The sequence below is a fragment of the Hippoglossus stenolepis genome, chromosome 8 (assembly GCF_022539355.2).
Source record: "Hippoglossus stenolepis isolate QCI-W04-F060 chromosome 8, HSTE1.2, whole genome shotgun sequence".
Taxonomy (NCBI): domain Eukaryota; kingdom Metazoa; phylum Chordata; class Actinopteri; order Pleuronectiformes; family Pleuronectidae; genus Hippoglossus; species Hippoglossus stenolepis.
The window spans coordinates 17229126-17245593 of record NC_061490.1 but is presented as its reverse complement, the minus strand read 5'-3'; the positions used below and the strand labels follow the sequence as shown (position 1 = coordinate 17245593).

At 41.9% G+C, this 16468-nt stretch overlaps 3 protein-coding genes across 3 annotated transcripts; 2 read left to right on the top strand and 1 right to left on the bottom strand.

Moving 5' to 3' along the window:
• The first annotated feature begins 166 nt into the window (after positions 1 to 166).
• Positions 167 to 3629, top strand: zgc:174888 (uncharacterized protein LOC558116 homolog). Its single transcript, XM_035164577.2, has 5 exons — positions 167 to 748; positions 1143 to 1249; positions 1739 to 1810; positions 2130 to 2276; positions 2517 to 3629. The coding sequence occupies exons 1-5, from the start codon at positions 736 to 738 to the stop codon at positions 2868 to 2870; spliced, it is 693 nt and encodes a 230-aa protein (XP_035020468.1). The 5' UTR covers positions 167 to 735; the 3' UTR covers positions 2871 to 3629.
• Positions 3630 to 5002: 1373 nt separating this feature from the next.
• On the top strand, positions 5003 to 10637 carry grwd1 (glutamate-rich WD repeat containing 1). The gene is made up of 7 exons (XM_035163802.2): positions 5003 to 5260; positions 5352 to 5469; positions 6729 to 6897; positions 6995 to 7205; positions 7954 to 8099; positions 9382 to 9573; positions 10051 to 10637. Exons 1-7 carry the CDS (start codon positions 5038 to 5040, stop codon positions 10357 to 10359), a joined length of 1368 nt encoding a protein of 455 aa, XP_035019693.1. The 5' UTR covers positions 5003 to 5037; the 3' UTR covers positions 10360 to 10637.
• Positions 10638 to 11024: 387 nt separating this feature from the next.
• On the bottom strand, positions 11025 to 14007 carry cdc42ep5 (CDC42 effector protein (Rho GTPase binding) 5). Its single transcript, XM_035163803.2, has 2 exons — positions 13832 to 14007; positions 11025 to 12948 (listed from the first exon to the last, which is right to left on the bottom strand). Exon 2 carries the CDS (start codon positions 12944 to 12946, stop codon positions 12014 to 12016), a length of 933 nt encoding a protein of 310 aa, XP_035019694.1. The 5' UTR covers positions 12947 to 12948; positions 13832 to 14007; the 3' UTR covers positions 11025 to 12013.
• Between the last annotated feature and the right edge of the window lie 2461 nt (positions 14008 to 16468).

Genomic DNA, 16468 nt, shown 5'->3' with positions numbered 1-16468 from the left:
AACTGCATGACTAAGCCTGCAGGCCCGGTTTGGTGGGAGGAGGACGGGGGCAAGAGAGTGGGTGTCAGGGAATGTGGGGAGCAGGGGGGAGGGAGCCGGGTCAGTCAATAGTGAGGTAAAACGTGTGGCGATGGGAGGGGCCGAGACTTAAAGGGAGCAGACAAGCCATCCAGCATAGCACTTTCACTTTGAGCGTCTGAGTGAGGACACACACTCTGTGGCCAGAGGGAGAGACAGAGAAGAGGAGGCCAGTGTCTCTCCCGCTTTATCCATTAACCAGGTCTGAGGGAGAGGCGAGTGATTCAGATTAGGCCGACCAGGAAGATTCTAGGTCAGCAGTGAAAGGAAGAAAGGGATATAGTAAAAAAAAAAAAAAAAAGAAAGACGAAAAACAAACAAAAGCTCTGATAGGGAAAGGCTGCAGCCACTCAGGATTAAGTGGGAAAATCCAAAGTGAGAGGGCAGGATGGCGTGAGAGGATAACTGAGGCATTTTTTTTTTGGAAAGTACCAAAGGACCTCAAAAGGAAGGAATGTATAAGGGCTGTCAACAAGAAGACCAAACATCAGGCTGTGAAGGAGAAGACGCAGCAGCAACGCACCCTGTGTCAAAGCCCTGAAGAAACCACAGAGGAGGAAACTTAGCCTTTCACAGACTGACACAGAAACCCGTCTGCAGAGAGTTTGCTGTCAACAAGAGAAATGGAGAAGTGTCCATTCTTAGAAAGATAAAAGGATGTCACTGCCAGGTGAGGAATATAAATCAAGATCATATTTATGCTTTTTGGAAACTTTCTTTCAGGAGCTTACAATAGCAAAAAATTGAATATTATAACTGGTTATTACATAGTCATGAATTAAACTTGATTATATAACAACTAGCTCTACTAAAGCCAAGTTTAACCAGTGATTTAACACAGATCTGACGTGTGGTTACAATCACATTTCCACTTCCTTATTTGATTAAGGGTTAATTTATTAACAGCCCTTGCTTCCTGTTGTTTTTCTAGAGTATTATCTAATTGTCACAGGAAATTATGTCATGTTTGTTCATAGGTCTGCAATCTGCAAACCACAGAAAGTTTCCAGCAATTATCTGACTGTGTTCTGTTTCTTTTCCCTCCTCGCTCTCGTCTCAAACAGTTTTGCTTTTGTTATCACTCTGGACAGTCCAATGTGGTGGATGTGACTTTGAATCGCAGGTTGTGAAACACATGAAAGCGACCATCGACTCTAATCCGACTGGATTTGTAAGTTCAAAAACCTTGCTTGTGATTTTATGCGGCCTCGGTTTTAGTGTTTGTACCATGCAGAGCATCCTCTGATATTTTTTCTTACCACATGTTCCTACTATTCGGTCACTAATATTGCGTGTGCTCAGTTAGAGGGTTTAACTATGTGGTTAAAGATCTCACTCAAATAAAAGAGCCAAAATAAACACCCCTGCTTGCTCTCACGTTGCCTGCACAAGATGACAAACTTACAACTGACATGTCGAGCTCTGGATCAAACATTGTGTTGTTTCACCTCTGGTTATTTTTCCTTTAGATTCTTTTTGGCCATTTTTACCTTTAGCAGAGTTTTTAGTGGAAGTTTATATACAGTTTTTTATACATTGTTCTTGTCAGCTCTCTCCCTGCTAAACTTTAGTACTGTGATCATTACATCATCAATATTATTTTATTTCTTAATCCTTGCTTTCATTCTAATCTTTGTCTTCCCTTTTTATCTCTTTTCAGCGCACAGTATTTCCGAAAGATTACTATGTAGTGCACCACTACACAAAAAACATGCTGTGTGACACTGATCCGGTGAGTTTCACATCAACAGATGAGGTCATGTTTGATGTGCAGCACTTGTGTCGTATCTCGTGAAGTCGTCCATTATTTTCCTTCTACTGAAAACATTTGATTTATTTGACACAGTAATCATATAATCATGAGCTTTACTTAATCTTCAGCTGTAACAGGCCTTGTAAATTCTTGGTTTAGCAAACCGTTGCTTTATAATGTAGCATGGAGTGTGACTTGTAATTGAACGATTGATGTGGCTCATGGTAATTTGTCACGTGTTTTTTACACTGAACCTAACTTTGTGGTTGTTGTGTTGTTGTCTTTCCTCTCCTTGCAGTGTTGTGTGTTCCCTGCTGCAGTCGTCCTCCTGGACTCCTGGCACGTCCTCCTCAGAAATCTCTGGGATGAGCATTTAAATCACTCCTTCATTCTCGACCTGAAGCAGACACTGGATAGGATTATAAGAAAGAACAGCAACACAGAGGTGGGGTTTTTTCCCAACTGTTTCCTATTATAATACTTTAGAAAAAAACTCAAATGCAAAAAGGCCAGAATTATCTCCGGTCATTTTACTTACTGCATTAATATTAACTCTTTTTGAGGACATTTTGGACATTTTTGATGAATTTATCTAAAATCACAATACTCAGAGATGTGTGAGATTTGTGCTTTTTACTTTTTAATGCAAATCTTTATTTGGTCCTTGTGTCTTTGTCCCTCCCAGATGTTCCTAGAGGAGACGGAGCTGTCCCATTTCTCCACATCTTCTTCTTCTCCTGAGGAACTCCTCAAGCTCACATCGGACCTTTTCACTAAGTGGCTCGATGTGGGATGTTTACCTGACATTGAAACCTGCACCCTGCCCACTTTGCCCCCCTCCGTGGACAGGAAGGACTACGCTCCATCGAGGGCGAGACTCTTGACCACTCGCGCCATCAGCGGTGTGGAGGAGGGACAGCCTTACCAGATGATGGACATCACACAGCCCCCGTCCAGCGGAGCTCCTCTGCACTTCTCTTACTCCGCTTCTGTGTGGAGCCCCTTACTACTCAGACTCTACCACTGGTTGCTGCCATAGTCACTATAAAGGATCCTCTTTGTGTTGATGCACACAAAATGCAAGACATTTCCTGGCACTGAATGAATGTTTCTTCTGTTTGTGTCTGTGCTTCAGGCAGTAAGCTTTGATAATATGAAGTGACATGCAACAGGTTGTATTTAATGTCCAAAGTCAGTTTGAATAGCTACGTCCACTGTCCAACAGTGCTCCTCTAACAACTGATATCACAGATATTAAACTTATAGCCATCCTCTCTAGAGCGAGCCACCGACTCCAGCTTGCTGTGCTCTTTATGCTAACAAGAGATAAATGCTGAGCAAGCCAATGCACGTAAGCCTTGCCTATTGATGTGGAGTTCATCACTGTTTACAATGAATACTATGTAAATGTACGATTTTACAGTCTATGGGTGTTTACTTTTGTACATAAATGTAAATTAAAGACATTTAGATATAAGCACTTCTAGTTTTTGATTTAGATTTGCTTTAATATCCCATCAGTTGCAAGCTACAATATATTTATCATGGTGAAAGTAAATTTACTCAAGTATTGTACTTAAAGGGACTTTCAAGGTATTTGTACTTTAGTATTTCTATTTAATTTCACTTTCTACTTCTGCTCAAGTACTGCTCAGAGGGAAATATTGTCATTTTACTCTGTTACAATTATCTGAGTTATAATTTACATATAAAGACTTTACCTGTAAAACATGTGATCAAGTTATAAAATTTGACACAGTTTATTGTGTTATTAAATCAGCTCCACTTGAAATATGAATGCATCCACAATACCAGTTGTTTTTGTGCAATCTCGCTTACAATCAAACATACGGACAGGGGTGAAAACATAACCTCCTTGGTGGAGGTCATTACAACTATTTTAAATACTCTTGAGAACATTTAACTCACAAGACTTTTACTTCAGTAGGATTTCTAAATGCAAGACTAGGCGTGACGTGATGTTGCTTCTCTTCCAATAGTGTTTCCTCCACAGCTGCTCGTCAGTAAGAATGTTCGATATTTGCATTTGTCTAAGTGAGACAATGTTTTGTTTATTATCTCACATACAGGTCAGAGTTTATGTTCACATTCATGTCAGCTCCACCACTACTGCCAGCTCTTTTTAAAGAGTCATTTCCTATGAAGAAATTCTTCATAACTATTTTGTAACTCTGATTCTGGGATAGATGAGTTGCAGATGAGAGAGGAATGTGCTCTGGGATCGGACCTTAGCTCCAGAGAGGTTCTGTTCCTGTCAGGATCGACACTGGAAACTAAAGTGCGCCATTTGTTGCTCGCACTTGCCCCTGCTTGCACACACCCACGCTTTTACTGCACGCTATTGTCCTTACAGGACCTCACATGTCTTTCATTATTCTCAAGATACAGAGGTAGGCTATATTGCATTTGCCACTGTGGGGGGCCGGGGGGCAGATTTTTGGCCTGCACCTCTAGCTGACACTGGCCCAGAGAATTGATGTCATTATTTGGAAGGATGGGACAGACGTAATGCTGCATGAATGCAAATTACTAATAAAGAGTTCGAAAATAGTTGTGCTGTATATCTTGGACAAATAAGGAAGATACAAATGAAGTGAAAGGCTCCAGTGCTGTTCTTCTGGACTGTTTATCACAGGGAATGTCAGTTTCCTGTTACTGGCAAAGACAGACGTCCAGCTGCAGTTAATCCTTTTGTGTCAGTGTTGCAGGAGCTTCTGAGCCAGTGTCTGTACCAGGCCGTGCTCCTGCAGGTGAGAAATACGTGCATCAGTCATGACTGAGCATGTGGGAGAGCACATGACTATGACTCCAAGTGTTGAAATGATTCATCCAATTCCTCAAACAGATACTCTTCTCCTGCAGGAGCGAGGAGATGATGAAGAACATCCTCCTCTTCACTCCCATGATATCAGGCTGCAGTCACATGAGTCGTTTAAGTGGGCTATAGGAGGGTTGGAGGCTTCTCATGCAAATATTTGTTAGTCTGATCTTTCCAGGCAGCAGGGGCCAGGAGCCAAAGGGGCCAGACGAATTCCCGTAAATGGGGGGAGAGACAGGGAGTGGGAGAGGAGGGGAGAGAGAGAGAGAGAGAGGGAGGGAGGCAACAGGGGAGGAGGAGTGACAGCGCAGGGTGTTTAAACCACGTGGTCACACCGGAAGTAACCAAACTCCGCCCCTGTGCCAAGATGTCTGCGCCCGACGAAGACACGTTTGCCGAGGAAGCAGCCGACATGGTGGAGATGGACGAAGCCGGCAGCGACGACGATGAAGGGGTAGAGATGGAGGACGAAGGAGCCGCCGGAGAGGCCGACAAGAAAGTGTACGTGCCCGGCATCGAGCCGCTGCGGCCCGGAGAGGAGCTGGAGATGGACCGCTCCGCGTACCGCATGTACCACGAGTGCCAAACAGGTGAGTCCCGCTGCCAAAGTTGTGTTTTTGTTGACGGAAACAATCGGGGTTTGTAAATATGGAGCTTGCTGTGTGTGTGTGTTGCGTTCAGGTGCTCCGTGTCTGAGCTTCGACGTCCTGAGAGATGGAGACGGAGAGAGCAGGGACAAGTTCCCTCTGTCCATGCTGCTCTGTGCGGGCACACAGGCGGACACAGCCCTGAGCAACAGGTCGGTACCCGCCTCCACACAACATGGACCTCCCGTGCATCAACAACACTCTTACTGTGGTTCTATGGTGGTAATTAAACTCAGATCAGAGCAACACTGGTGGCGTGTAACTGGAAGTACACATCTACTCCATTGAGGTACTTGTACTTCAGACAATTTACTATACTTATACATGCATACTTTTGAGTATTTCCCTATGCGTATTTCTACTTTATTTATTTTATTTGTACGATTTATTTTTTTACAGCAACTTTTGCATAAAAAACCAACAAACAGCCTCCAAATACGTTTTGTTTACAATTAAACTTCCTGACATTAAGTGCAGGCAACGCTGACGTAGTTAATCTATCATGACAATTAGCTTTAGATGCAGCCATATACAGCTCCATTAATAAGTAGAGACACATTAATTGTGTTATTAGTTGTTGTTTTTTTACTCTTGGGGTAGTGACAGCCTAGTTTAGTCCTGAGCTTGAATCTTCCGTCCCTGTATTGAAAAAACACACACACTGGGACTCTTACTGTTTATTAACTGAATTGATCTGGAAATCTCGTTTTAGGATATTTTTAAAATCCTTTTAAATAGTGTTTTTCGTTAGAGGTTCAGTGTGTAGAATTTAGAGACATCTAGTGGTGAAGTTGCATGTTGCAGCTGAATAACCCTCACCTCACCCTCCCCTTCCAAACAGGAAACAGGGTCAATTCTAGGGGGAAGAAACAGCGATTTGTACAATTGAGATGATCAAACAGTAGTGAAAACATCACTAGGATTATTTTATACTCAATTCCTGCCAATAGATCCCTTTCCCATATTATCCCATATTATAGTAAGAAAGTACCAATCAGTAATGGTGGGGGCCGTTGGTACAAATGACCAATTTAACAGCAGATTGTGTTGGAAGTGTGTCCTTCATAACATTAACACTTAACTAGCGAGTAGTAGAGCTTTTTTGGGGGCACAGTTTCTGTTATGTTTTAACATCAGTCACATGGTGTTGGAAAAAGTAGGGAACCTTTCAATGGAAACTTGAAGTTGGTTCAGTCAGGTGGTTAATTTCCGTTATTGTATTTTATTTAGTTTGTTGCTAAAACTCCAGACTTGAATAAACATATCAGACGACCTTGAAGACGTATCTCCTAATCAGTTTTCTACCTTCTATGGTGGCGAACTATTTTAGAGATAAGACCACTTTGAAGTAATGAGGGTATTGGGTAATTTGTCAACTTCCACTAAAGTGCATCCTTGTACTCTCTTGCAGACTTATCGTCATGCGCATGTACAACCTTCATGGAACGGAGAAAGAGAAGGAAAAAGAGGGAGAAGAAAGCAGTGATGAAGAAAGTGATGAAGATGAGGAGGATGAAGACAAGAAGCCACAGATGGAACTGGCCATGATGCCTCACTATGGAGGAATTAACAGAGTCAGAGTAAGTTGACCTTTAAATAAGATAAACCTTCTGTACCAGACGCTTTATTTTCATATATCACTTACTAATCACAGATGTTTTACTTCTTCATCTCCAGGTGACCCGGCGCGGTGAGCAGTCATTGGCTGCTGTCTGGTCAGAGAAGGGACAGGTAGAAATATTTGACCTCCAACCTCAGATGGAGGCCGTCCACAGTTCTGCTGCCATGGCAACTTTCATGAAACAGCAGAAGGAGGCCACAGCTCTCTTCAGCTACGCAGGTCACATGACTGAAGGCTTTGCGATCGATTGGTCGCCCATAGTTCCTGGTAAGTGAGTCTTTTAACCTGTACTGAAATTTGCAGACGAAAAAATACCCACGTTAACCTCCGATGAGCACAACGTGTAAACATGCCCTCAGCTGCACTTGGTCTACTTTCCGTGTGTGAGTAACATTAGAAAAGTCTGTGCTAAATATAACCTGTTGATTCCTCTCTCACAGTCTGAGCTGTCTCACCCTGACACTTTACCATCAGAGACTTTTGTATAAGACGAAACAAATCACTGCGTCTTTTTCACAACGTCTATGCTTGTTTGGTGTTTTGCAGCAAAACGCCATATAAATTAACTAGTTATGAGCAGGGAATCATTCAATTTCGGATTTACAAACATCGTAAAAACCTTGGCTCCAGATCCACATCAGATGATTTACTTGGCTCATGAAGCAACTTTTGAACAAATCTGATTGAAAACTGGGTCAATCTGGTAAATATGAAAGTTAAGAAAAAGCTCCTCAGAAGAGAAATACAATGTGTGTGCTCTGAAAAATCCTTGGCAATAATTTATATACACATGATTAAATTGTGCACAACCACAAAGAATAAAACATGAACTGCAAGAATTGAAATTAAATATTTTACTCAGAAATATCAGCATCCCTGTTAAACATATAGACGTAGTCATGTTTTATACAACTGTAAAATTTCAGCTTCATGAGAAATGTGTAACAGCATTGATGTGTTTGTGTGTGTGTGTCCATCCACAAGACTCTTAACTGTCTGTGTTTTATACGAACAGGTCGTCTCGTCAGCGGAGACTGCAAAAAGAACATCCATGTGTGGGAGCCGCAGGAGGGCGGGACTTCCTGGCAGATTGACCAACGACCTTTCAGCTCCCACAGCAAGTCTGTGGAGGATCTGCAGTGGTCGCCGACTGAGGCTACAGTACGTTGTGTTTTGTTTACGGTATAATTAGTGATGTGGCGGGTGAGACCGAGGTGGATGGGGACACTGGTTCGCACTGATGTGTCACTGCAAGACGACTGAGTGAAACATTTCTCTTCTTTTTCTCGCAAAACCAAAACCTCAATGATGATCAGTATTAGACATGCATGTAGAGATTAGACGTGTATGTTATCTGTCCTCACTTCCCCCTTGACCACAGTGCTGACCTCAGAGCAGGTGTAGCACCACTGCTCATGAACACTTTCATTCAAATGCAGAGGATGAATTTACAATGTCGAGCTGAGTTCACCAGTTCAAAATGAACGATTGAAATGAACTAGAAGGGCTCTCTGAGAACGTACACCTCCGCCAAGGCTACTGCCCTATCTCTCCATTTCAAAGCACTGTTTCCCAATTATCTAGACTGTGGCACCCACCATATTGTAACTTGTCCTGTCACAGTTTCATAATCAACCAAACATTACTAATTACATTACAGATCTCTAACTTGGTGTTTTGCTCTCTGGCTGCGTTGTATAGCTGCGTGCAGCACTATTTACAGCGCTGTTTGCTAAGTGTTTGCTCCTGCTATCATCCATAAGGTTGTTACCCTCCACACAGTCAGACTTCATAGTTTCAGCTGCAGTTCTGCGCTTACCCACAAGTGGCATGCGATGCCGTATTTTGTCTCTCTCACATGAGAACTTGCCTTTCCCTGTTTAGTCTGTGTACCTGTCACTCAGAATCTCAGTGTTGTTTGTGGACACCGGCAATAGATTGAAACACAAAATGTAATGGTTTTGTCCTGACCCATCCCGCATCCTTCCACCAAGTTTCATGGTAATCTCTGGAATAGTTTTTGCGTAATCCTGCTAAATAGCAGACCAACAAAGTGAAAATGTAACTTCCTTGGCCGAGGTAAGTATGCTGCCTTTAAAAACAACAATGTCAGTGTTGTAACCAAGAATCCGTCTAAAGTATGTTATTTGTGTGTGTCCTTAGCTGCTACACTTAATAAGTGACTGGACTAGTTTGTGGTATGTGGATGTGCAACCTCCTCTGTAAGGGTTGTTTCTGCCTTACTGCATGTGTGCACTGTGTTTTCATTGTGCAACCTAATTGGTGTTTACTTATAGACACACTCCTTCAAAACACTTAACAAGTAGAAACAAGCACAACACAGATATGTCCCTTGATAAAGAAGATGAGTTTAACAGTTTGTCCTTTTTATATTTAATCCAAAGATCATATCTCAAAATTTGTTCTCGCTCTTTTGCCTCAGGTTTTTGCATCTTGTTCGGTGGATCAGTCGATTCGTGTCTGGGACATCCGCTCACCGCCCAATTCAATGCTCTCGGCCAATGCAGCTCACTCATCAGACATCAACGTGATCAGCTGGAACAGGAGTGAACCATTCCTGCTGTCAGGAGGGGACGACGGCCTTCTGAAAGTCTGGGATCTGCGACAGTTTAAGGTAAAAACCAACAACTCATCTAAATCTAGTCTGATGATAAAATGATTCAACACATGCAAGATCGTCCAGACTGTCACATCAATGGGTGATGACTGGTTTGTATGATGAGGATTTTACTGTGATCTAAGTGTGCGTCACCACAATAGTGATACTATTGTTGGTACACAGAAAGCAGTGTTAAGGGCCTGGGATCTTGTACCATTAGATGTCACACCTGCAGTTTGGCAGCCCCACCTAAATAATCGTTCCATTCTTTTACCTGTGACACAACAGTGTGTGACTATTGCAGTTAGTACCTCTGTCCTAATACTGGAATCCTTTGATGTTTTTCCACGAGTTAAGAATAAATGTCAAATTATTCCGTTCAGACTCACTTAATTACTTGAAAAACATGGCAGATAAAAACAGATTTTAGAAACGAGTGTTCTTGTTTTTGTTGCCTGATGTTTGTGATTAACCCTTGTTCTGTACATGTAGGGTGGACGACCCGTGGCGAACTTCAAGCAACACAGCGCTCCCGTCACCTCGGTGGAGTGGAACCCCGTGGACTCGAGTGTGTTTGCCGCCTCGGCAGCGGACGACGTCGTCAGCCAGTGGGATCTGTCGGTGGAGTCGTGTGACGTCGGTGCCAGGGTGGAGGGGGTGAAGGACTTACCCCCTCAACTGCTGTTCCTGCACCAGGGTCAGTCGGAGATTAAGGAGATTCACTGGCACCCACAGTTACCTGGTGTGATGGTCTCCACGGCGCTGTCAGGATTCAACGTGTTCAGGACAATATCTGTGTAGTGTGTCTGTCTGAGTGTGTATGCATGTGTGAGAGAGAAACGGAGGATTTTACATTTGTAATACACATTTACTGTGTAATGAGCAGGAAATCCATATGTTTCATCTTTATGGAGCTTCTAATGTACATAACTTAGCTGTGTAGGATTTATTTTTTCTTTTTGACATTTATTTGCCAGTTCCATCTGGTGTTATCTTTATCAATGAACTTTCAGTCTGTATGTTTTACAGATATTTTAGGCATTTCCAAGTGCAGGCTTAAAATAAAATGTTCAAAACCAGAGGTCTCTTGTTCTACCTGATTGATATTTTGAAATGAAGAAGTTAAAGCTGCTCTGTTTGTTTTCTTTTATTATGAGTGAAGATACAATCATTTTATGTCAAGTAAAAGCAGCACATACAAATGTGCTACTCTGTAAATAGAAAGCAGTAAATTAAATTTTTGGACAGTTTCAGTTTCATAATAAGTAACAAGTATGATATTGTATGACCATAAAACACATTGAATTGATAACAAAGTAGGGTAAGCTCCATGGACATTTTATTGGCTTGCAGGATTATCTAGAATTTTAAATGTCTAATCTTCCAAGAGTATAATAATTTTCCTTTATGCTTTGGTTTTGCTCTGAGGGCATTTCCAAAATAAAAGTCACAGCCAAGTCTGGTGATGATTTTAAATCCCAATAATGGTTTTATTGTTTTCACTGTAATACTTATTAAACCACAGGTTATGCGGTTTAAACCAGCATTTTTAACAGAAACACAACAATCTCTCCCTTTTACAGCATCATGAAATAAATCTGAAAGAAGGGGGAGGGGGGGAATAAACAAGCAGTATACAAGAATAAAACATGTACAAAAATAAACCACTGATCCTCATTCACAATTTGACCTTTAAATCCCATGATTGTCTCAGCATTTAAAAATTCAGTCCAGCCCCAGAAAACTTTGGTAAGTATTAAAACAAAATAACAGAACACATGTTGGGTTTAATGTAGAGAAACAGTGTCAGATTAGGAATGTGATAAATTCACAGTAATTCAGAATACACAGGATAACTTTATTTTCTTTAAGGGCCTAAGGGGACCTTTTGTTTGTAAAGTTTTCAAATGTAATAAACAAGAGAAGACGAGGAGACTATAATAAACATGCAATATAAGTAATAAGACATTGGTATAGCACAGGGTGGAATAATAAGTACAGCTCCACTATAACATAAAGCTCCACAATCACAACGCCTGTGTGATTAGATGGCAAATACAGGACATAGTAAAAAAACACAATTTAACAATGCAAGCATCATTCGTTCAGCCGGAACTTTCCACTGAGCAAAGCTTCCAGGTGAATGAAACAAATCAAAGTGCTACAAACGTTTCACTGTAATAATTAAATTTTGCTTATTTTTCCTTATCAATATGGCAGTCTTTGGCAAATCTGTCACCCTTCCAGATAAAACATAAAATGTCTTTTCCAGTTGAGCAACATCGTCTCAAGCGTAAACCTCTGAGTCTCCCCGAAAATCCAGTTTGCATTCAGATATATTCTGTTTAAGCCTCCCACTCGAAAGATACAGACATGCTGAGTTAAAGGAAAGTACAGTGTCCATGATTTACTCAACAGCAAAGATTTGTTTTCATGGAAAAACCATACGTTTCCCCTATAGACCGATTTCATCATCAAACTCGTCTTCAAATGTGTAGCCTCTTCCTGCCTCCCCCTCCTCCTCCTCCTCCTCTTCCTCCTCTGAATCAGTCTCTGAGTGGCAGCTGTCGACCCTCCTCCTGTCCAATGGGATGACTCCTTCATACTCCGAGCTATGTGATGAGGCAGGACTAGGTGGCAAATCTACTTTGTGATTGATGAACTCAGTTTCCCCTTCTGCTACTCGGCTCTCGACCCTCTCGCTTTCGCTCCTCGTTGGACTTAAACACACCGGCTCGATCTCGTCCTGGAAGTCGAACCCTTGACCCTCTTCCTCCTCAGACGCCTGGCGAATGATCTCCTCCCGTTTGTCGCTGAATCTCACTTTTGGTTTTAACCCCTTTGGCTTGATTCCATTCCCATCTGGGATCCTGCTGTCTCCCACCTGGTTTCCATCCAACCCGACCAAGTTCTTCCCATTCAGCTCATTCTGCAAATTCACAGACATCTCCGTGGCCCCTTTTCCCGGCTTGGTTTCCACCGAGGACATGCCGCTTCTGAGACTGAACACGTCCTCCTCATTGGAGTCGAGCCCCAATCCATCCATCACTCCTAATACGTCTCCCAGCATAGACGGGCCCAGATCCAGGTCCAGGTCGAACGAAGACACTGACTCAGAGTGCTGGAGCTCATTGTTCTGTGGGCCTCCTGGAGCATCTGTGTGAAGATCACTGTGGTCCACTGCCACCTCTGGATCAGCAGCTGGTCCCCCCCCTGGACTCCCCGGCTCGGAGTTGGTTCGACTCGGGCCAAGGGTGGACAGGAACGAGGTGTCCCCAAAGACGTCACCTCCCCTACCGATGTGCATGGTGTGGCGGAAGTCGCCCAGTGGCGCTGAGATCATGGTGGGGTCCAGGCGAGGGGCCCGGGTTGACTTGTGAAGCGGCATAGCTGTAAAAGGGGTGAAGGCGAGAGCAAAAACAGTGGGGGTGAATGATCATTTATTTCACATAGCACAGAGGGAATGAAGGCGTCTGAGCCAGTGAGATAACACATTAAAAACGGGCAGAAACAAGTGAGCGCTTGAGCCATGATGCATCCTGGTCCTGATAAGACAAGTCAGCGTGAAGAGCTTCACCACGTTGTGCAACCTTGTGGGACGGCAATGAGCGTTTTGGCACTGGTGTGGCTGTGACGGCCATGCTGAGACTTGTACTTGAAGCGCTCACATGCAACGCTAGCACATACTTTTCTCTTCCCTGAGGCGTGTTTGTGGACAAAAACAAGACTGTAACATTCTATAGGAGGAACTTGGTGTTTAATCACACTGCTGGGCTGTGCTTATGTGAGGGGGGATTTAAATGTACATGTCAGCAGCATGGCAAAGCTACTCCTGCTGCCACATTGTTTTAATGAATATTTATGACAGTAGGTGGCAGCCACTATTACTCAATATATTTAATGATTTCCTAGAAGTTAAGACACTTTAATGACATTTTCCTTTCTTTAATAGAATTATAGGCCACATTGCAAACCAGTATGTACATTCAAGACACTATTCCTCAAACTTTGCATGTGTGTGAGTAAGTTAAATCTGGGAGGGGAGGGGGCTCGCAGGCCTAACTCCAAACCCTCAAGACTTTCCACTGATAACTTAAGTCAATGACACTTTACGTCATAGTTACACATTAAAACCAGAACTTATAAGAAGAGCATGCGAGGTGAACACCTCCTGGCAAAGCACTGACGGGATCGTTCGGGTGATCACTGTAAAACTCTATCAATCGATCAGAGTGATTCGTCATGAAAACAAGTGAAAGTGTGTCAAACTTACTCGAAGCTGTGTGTTCCTCTCTTCGTCCTCCTCACTGGACAAACTGTCTTTTCATGGGGCTCGGCGCTGGATCTGCCCTCTCACTCGTTTCCCTCGCGCTTTTTCTCGCCGTCGTTCGTGTGTCTGTGGGACTTTTTTCTCTTTCTTCCACAGGGATGGGCGCAGGGCGAGGAAGTGACGCCACGTTATTGGGGGAGCGCAGCTGGATCAAAGTCCTCCACACGCGCACACACGCACACACACGTACATTGGTCAAATATAAACCAGCGACCTGCTCTTTTATTTATCGTTTCTATTTACTGCTGTTACAATTGTGGCCATTATTAAGGAACATAATACGTTTAAGTAAATAAGTTTAGGTATCCAGTGGAAAAGTATCAAACTGTAACTGATGTCAACTTAACTTTTAATGTTTTTGTAAAATTTAAACGTGAATTTAAAATTAGCGAGTTAAAGAAGGCTATAACTTATGTTGAAAAAATCATGAGTTAAAGTCCTCTCACTGTCAACAAGTGTATCAGCTATTTCAGTTTTTTATTTTCTTTCTTTCTTTCTTTCTTTCTTTCTTTCTTTCTTTCTTTCTTTCTTTCTGTGTTTTTATTCTAAGTTGTATTGTTATATGGACCAGAGGTAATTAAATAAGCAACAAAAAAATTACTTGAAGTTTATGTAAATTCGTTTATCCAAGTATCTAATTAAAAAGTATCAAACTCTTACTTTTATCAACTAACTTTTTATGTTTTCTTTTAAATTAACTATACATTTTTTAGTTAAAGTAGGCAATAACTTTCTTTCTTTCTTTCTTTCTTTCTTTCTTTCTTTCTTTCTATCCGGTTTATTTACGCAGTTATATTTTTTAGTTGTGTTTAAATGAAGAGGTCAGATATATTCTATATTTTTTATCATTGTGAACCAGCCACAGGTTTATTTAGTCCTCCTGAAAACAAAAAACTTGTAAAAACATTTAAAACATATTTTAATGAAAAAAAGACATTTATTTTCTTCCAAACCTTACTCCATCAGGACGTAACAGTGCATTAGTTGAGGACTATGTTCAGCACAGCATTAATCCACATTGGGTTTGGTGAGCGAGTGTACAGTCAGAGTTGAGTCACAATGAGCTACAGTGTTTTGTTTTCAATGGGGTGTCAGGCTTTACTAGACAATTCCTGTTAGTTTGAGAGAATACATTGTTGGTTTTGATCTTTTCAATTCAACAATTGACACATGGAAACTAGCCTAAAGAATGTGAAAAACTATATAAACCCTAAATTAATTGGCCCAGAACTTTCTCTTTATTCTTTAAAAATCTGAATTTAAGTCTCCCCAAATCGCTTAAATTCCTGCATTCCAAGACAAAAACGTATGTTAGCGGTAGCATCACTGGGCTGAGTCACATGTTACAGACTCTATTCAGGCTGTGTTTAAGTTTAATGTCACACCTGTGTACCAAACAATTTCAATTGCAAACTGAGATATTATGACGGATCAATTACGGAATGTATTCAGTGAAGCCAATCCTCTTTGTACCGCTTAAATGATGAAAGAATACTTTTGAAGGGTGTCTGTCTGGTGCATGATTGACTCACAGCCATTCACTCGAACAACCAGTTAATCAGGATCTTTCTGACAAACGACATGGAGAGAAACTGACTTTGCTTTTAACAGCAGTGGAGCATGAGAGGCTTTTCAGGATTACATATTATCCAGCTTCCTCCCATGGGGGTAAAGACCTAGGAGCATTACCAGACCCCAGGTATTCAGACAATGGTGCTAGGTTGTGAGTCATTGTTTGTGCGATCTTGTCACAAATGCTGAACATATTTGTGTGATGATGTAGCCAACAACACAACAATGGGAACAAATCATTCAGTCAGCTGGCACAGGATTTCATTCACAAAGAGAAATTAACTGGAAAGTACCAATAATAGATTAATTTGAAAGCTTTTCTCTTGAAATCTGATAGGACTGTGCCCACTAAAGTGAGATATTATAAAGAAAATGTTATGTAAATTTGAGATGAAGGCATTAAGTCCTCAATTCAAGAGGTATACTGTAGGCCTATGTCAGTATTAAGAAGCAGTAATAGTTGAAAGACAGTTAATTTCCAGAGGGAAAAAACAATGAAACGTCTAAGTCTTTTGTTTAATTTGGTACCAGAATGTCCCCCCAGAGGAATATATCCTTACATATCCTTAATAAGACATGTTGATGCTTGCTTTTCATTACAAATAGCAGGGGGGGTATTATTTGCACTCCACAGAGACGCACTCCATAGAGACCTCCAAATTATGTGTGTGTGTGTGTGTGTGTATGTGTGTGTGTGTGTGTGTGGGGTGGGGTGGGGTGGGGGTGGGGGGGGGGTCCAGTGTGGGAGAAACTCACTGACAGGAAATGACTCCCTTCTGTGTAACACACACACACCGACTGATACATCCTGCACCTGTGTGTGCTGCACAGGAAGGTAGAGAGAACATGTATGCAGGTCACCATAATGCATGTTATGTCCCTGATCTATGATTCTTGATGGGTTGAAGACCAAATCCATTTTGTTTATATTTTACTGTTTAGATTGTATCTTTACTAATTTATTAATTTCACTGAATATGTTTTTTAATGACCCCTTTGCTGAATGAA